The 4,899-nt window shown below is 43.4% G+C and overlaps 1 protein-coding gene across 1 annotated transcript; it reads left to right on the forward strand.

The window, feature by feature from the left end:
* The first annotated feature begins 1,659 nt into the window (after positions 1 to 1,659).
* LOC146573358 (uncharacterized) lies at positions 1,660 to 4,403 on the forward strand. The gene is made up of 4 exons (XM_085278751.1): positions 1,660 to 1,791; positions 3,237 to 3,557; positions 3,655 to 3,751; positions 4,016 to 4,403. The coding sequence occupies exons 1-3, from the start codon at positions 1,764 to 1,766 to the stop codon at positions 3,747 to 3,749; spliced, it is 444 nt and encodes a 147-aa protein (XP_085134877.1). The 5' UTR covers positions 1,660 to 1,763; the 3' UTR covers positions 3,750 to 3,751; positions 4,016 to 4,403.
* Positions 4,404 to 4,899: the final 496 nt, after the last annotated feature.

Here is a 4,899-nt window from a genome sequence, read left to right on the forward strand (position 1 = left end):
AAGACATTAAGAAAAAACGAGAGTAAGCCTCAAGCCTGTGTTTAGTCTGTTCCTTCCCATTCCATGCAAGGCCACCTGGGTTGGCTGGAAGACTGTTTAGTTAGCCTGGCGGGGCAAAGGACACTGTCTCAGCTGAACTCTGGACACACACACACACATACACTGATGTGCACACACTGATCCCCCCTCCCTTTCCAAACGCCTTCAATGCTTGTGCCCTACCGGGGAAGATGGGAGTCGACTGGACCAGCGCAGACATGCTGCAGGACCGGATGCGCTGTCTACACCGGCTCTCTCTCACCCTTTACCCGCCCCTGTTGCTTGTCTTGTGTTTCTATGGTGTGTTGATAGTCATGTGCTTTTGTGCTGAGGTGTTTTTTCTGTTATCAAACTGTTCTCCCACTAGGAGCTCAGTCTGAGTGGAGTTTTTTCCCCCTCCTCTTCCCATATGGAAAAGATATTTATAAATCTTATAAAGTTTGTATCTGTCTTGTGTGAAACTTGTATGAAAAGCATATAAGAGTGAAAACAGATATAAGATCCCTTGAAAAATTATATAATGAAACTTGTATGTTTTGGATACTTACTAAAACAATGTATGAAAGTAATGAGAAAGTGGCCACTTTCATGAGTAATTACATATAAGTTTTTACTATTTCTTTTCCATATGGGTTACCTCATGTTATGTATTTTCGTGTTTTTTCCTATCAGCCGACCTTTCTGACATGTCTCCCCAATGTGATGTTTGTGTAAAGTTGGTCAGAAGGTTCCTTTGTAAGTGCGCATGCGCCATTAGCGTGCTGCCTGCTGTAACCCTGATTTCCTTCGGGATTAATAAAGTATTCTGATTCTGATTCAGGAGGACGCTGCCAATAAAGTTACACAATTCACGTTTATCATTATATTTACAAAACACCGCAGTTTTTGTCTCGGTCGTATCATTTTATTTTGTTGTATTTATCGAAACCTCAAAGGCCGGTCCGTGAAATAAACCGGTCGGTGGCGCAAAAACGTTTGGGGACCACATCTGTGTCAGAACGGTTACAATCTCATACTAACTGTATTAACTTAGCATGCTAATCAAAATTTCCACTCGAGAATTAAGTTACTGTTTGTCCACCGAGATGGCTGTAACTTCCAGGTGCACTTACGAAACAAGCTTTATTGGTCACACAATCATACAGAGGACAACATGCAGTGAAAGGTGGTGGTATCCAGCTTCATTATAAGCATTTTCAGTGCTTATAATGAAAATACATAAACATTACCATCGAGGGAATGTTTTTACTATGAAGCATACAGAGATTCACGTCGTTCACGCGCACCCACCTCCTGTCCTGTGCAGCGATGTGGAACCTTGACAGTGCAGTTGCGTTATTTATCCACCAGGTGGCTCCAACTATTCGTGTTACAAAGCACATGAAGTTTGAGGAAAAATTATAATGAAAGTCTTTGCTCGTGTCTGTTTGTCGCATTTCTTTTGCTTTAATTGGAGGAAACAACGATCACATGTGGTCCCTTTTATAAAACGTCTTAAATGCAGAGTTTCACTCAGTGACAGAAGTTGCAGTGATGCTCTTTTGGTTTGAGCTCCGCTTAATCAGCGATTTGTTGTAATATCAGGTCACTGACACCAGGTGGGATCCATTGAATCCTGCACGCTGATAAGAGGCGTGACCTCTTCATTATGTTTTGTCATATGTGCCAGCCATTTCATTCAGAGCTCACTCGTGTGCAGACACTCAGCTGCGATCAGCCAGGGAATGTCCATGTGGGTGGCAGCCCTCGCATGTAAGTAGTTTATTGATTTTTCTACGGTATTAATGAGCGGATCATCTTTCTTATTGTGTCGTTTAGTTTGATTAGAGATGAAGTGATTCCACAGAGATCCTTGTTACTCTTTGCACATTGCTCCAGTCTGATCCTCCTGCTCGCTTTATGCTGATATAAGTGAGAGAAGGGCAGAGCGATGCGCACAACACGGAGATAAGATAAGAAGTATTTAAGAATATTTATCCCGAGGGAAGTTCTTTTGTCATACACATGCTCAATGCAGCAAGAGAGATAGATGACTAAGATATGCAATATGTACAATAGAATAGAATAGGTTCTATTCAAAAGTTCCAACAGGACTCGAACTACCAGGTCCTGGCTGTTAACCCGGGCACTGATGTGGGAAACCTCCTGTTACACTGATGTTATAGAAAGGTGAGGATGTTAGATAAACGATGTGATAGAGTGGTGAGGAGGGAGCATCATATCAAAGGATCAAGTGCGACGTGCCATTCATGTTAAGAGTATTTCATCCGCGCACAAGTGGGACTTTCCTCGCTGTCAAGCAAAAACCACAAAAGCTCTTCTGTGGTTTTTGTCTCTAACTCTGAGATTTAGAGACAAAGAGTTAGAGCTTCTGGCTGTTCTGGCCAACACATCCTTTTTTTCTTTTCTTTTCTTTTGTCTGTCTGGAGAAACCAGAATTATTGTCTTAAACCCAAGAAGATGCCCAGCAGATTTATTTTCCCATGTGGACTATTGCAGCATTTGCTATACTGGTCCACTTTATTGTCATATTTTATTCAACCTTTATTATTTTTTTATTTATTCAGGGCTGAGAAACAGGAAAGAGAAAGAGAGGTTGGGAGGAGAGTTAACAGAAGGCGAGGGGCAGAAAAATAGAGCAGAAGAGGACTTAGAGAGAAAAGACAGAAAGTCTGCAGAGAAAACAAGCAAAATGAAGACAACACAGCAGGGAAACCACAGCAATAACCAACCTCAGCATTAGTAAATAAATATTCAAATGAATCCTGAATGTTACTGAGCAGCATACAGAACTAATAATGCATGATAGAGGCAGCAGCCTGTGTGTCTGTGAGTACCTGTGTGCACACGTGTGGGTGGGAGCCCTCCACACCCTGGAAGGGCCCAACAGAGCCAGGGGCCCAGGCCCTGCCAAATAGCCTCCGGGAGTGAGTAATGTGAGGGTGTAATGAGTGACCCAGTACACACTGGGTGCTCGGGTGTGTACTGAGAACCACTGGCTGCTGCCAGTGGCAGCGAGTGTGGTGGGAAAATTCCACAAACACAAACACGCTCTACTTTCAACTGTCTTTAAAACCAAGGCTGCAGGCGGTCACACCTAACGCTGTCTTTACAAAAGTCTGCTTGCACCATGCGAGTAATTAGTTTCCTCTTTATTTATGACCCCCCATCATCTCCTCCTTGCTCTTTCCTTTCAGTTCTCACTTTTCTGGGAGAGGCAATGAATCAGGAAATCCAGAATCTGACGGTGAGGCCTGGAGGCTCGGTCACTCTACAGACGGGACTCAGCGGGCTGAATGGTGAGCATATCCTCTGGATGTATGGCTCCAACAAAATGCTTCTCTTCTGTGATGAGAGAGACATCAGTGGGCCTCCAGAGGAATATGCTGGACGTCTCCAGCTTAACCAGTCGTCTGGCTGCCTTACTATTTCCAACATCAGGAAGAGCGCCGTTTACAGAGGGGAGATGTTAAAAGAAAACAAAAAGCTCGTGTTTGATTATAACGTGACTGTTGTGGGTGAGTGTTAGAATACGCTGTGTTACGCCACATACGGCTCTTTGTGCGCTCCTCGATGTGCCAGCTGCTAACTTTGCCTCCTGCTCTGTTGTTTCAGAGGCTGGAGCTCCCTTTAACTCTGCTGCTGACCCCGGGAGCCTCTGGGGGCTCGTCGTAGCTGCTGCTGTCTGCTGTGTGCTGGTCGGCAGCTGAAGGTCAGTAGGAGGAAGTCACCTGCTGGAGCTGTGACGCATATAATGAAGCTCAGTGGGATATTTAGTCTGGTTTAAGCAGCTAAATATAAGCAGACACAATTCTTCACATTCGAATCAAAGCCGAGTCGGCACTTTTTAACAGCTTCTTTTTAAACCCAGTGCAGTGGTGTAAAAAGGCAACAGGAGCAAACCTACAGTTACAGCTGACTGAGCGTGGCACAGATCTCTCTGTGAAATCAAAATGTTTTCTTTTTGTTCCCACAGTGACCTCTGATGTCTGCAAACCTCTGGGCCAAAGATCACCTCAGCCTCCCTCACATCTCACCAAAGTCCTGCTGAGGCCAGATGAAGGAGCCAATAAGGAGAAATGTGTTTGTACTCCGCAGTTCAAACCATTCCCACGTTTGACTGACGGTGCTGATATGCTACTGACCATGACACTAGCAAATGAACTTATGTGATATTATTGGATTTATTAAAAAAAACATTTCTCACTGAATGCAGTGAGTTTGTGAAGAGTTTGTGAAATGTGCCCTGATCTGAGCTTTAAACTCATCAGCTTTCATATGGAGTGTGCACACCTGTCTGAAGGTACACAGGTGGAGAAATGTTGTCTTCTTCAATCCAGTCACAATGGTAGCAATAAATTTTATGCAATCTTTCATGAACCTGTCTGTGATTATTATTTGTTGGTCTGCGGCTGTGAAACAGTTCACCTACTGAACCCCAAACAGGACAGAAATCCAGTTCTCACACATAATAAATGGTCAGCTTAGTTATAGGGATAAATCAATTCTGTTAGAGAAAAGAAATATATATAAAGTAGTTAAATAAATACCATCATAGAACGCAGGCACAATAGAATCCATATACTTAAACTTAGGCCTCTTACTTGAACATAAGATAAGAAAAAATAAAATATGATAGAGTCTGAGCTGGCTAATTGGGAGCATTGCGAGACTGCAAAGTCTGAACATGATCAAAAAAGGGTTGCCAGGTCTTAAAAAATTTGGCCGTAGACCCGCGCAGGGTGAATTTAATCTTTTCGAGTTTGCTAAAATGCAGAACGTCTCTGATCCAGATTTCCCAGGATGGGGCAGAAGGGGACTTCCAACATAACAATATTCTGCGTCTTGCCAATAAGGTGA

This window comes from Mchenga conophoros, linkage group LG6 (genome assembly GCF_057382185.1).
Source record: "Mchenga conophoros isolate Kocher_MC1m ecotype Shallow Benthic linkage group LG6, M_conophoros_male_GT1.1, whole genome shotgun sequence".
Classification (NCBI taxonomy): domain Eukaryota; kingdom Metazoa; phylum Chordata; class Actinopteri; order Cichliformes; family Cichlidae; genus Mchenga; species Mchenga conophoros.

Coding starts and splice junctions, on each gene's coding strand:
- LOC146573358 (XM_085278751.1), top strand. CDS start 1,764: ATGTCCATGTGGGTGGCAGCCCTCGCAT. Junction 1,792..3,236: donor GTGGGTGGCAGCCCTCGCAT/GTAAGTAGTTTA, acceptor CTTTCCTTTCAG/TTCTCACTTTTCTGGGAGAG. Junction 3,558..3,654: donor TTATAACGTGACTGTTGTGG/GTGAGTGTTAGA, acceptor CTGTTGTTTCAG/AGGCTGGAGCTCCCTTTAAC.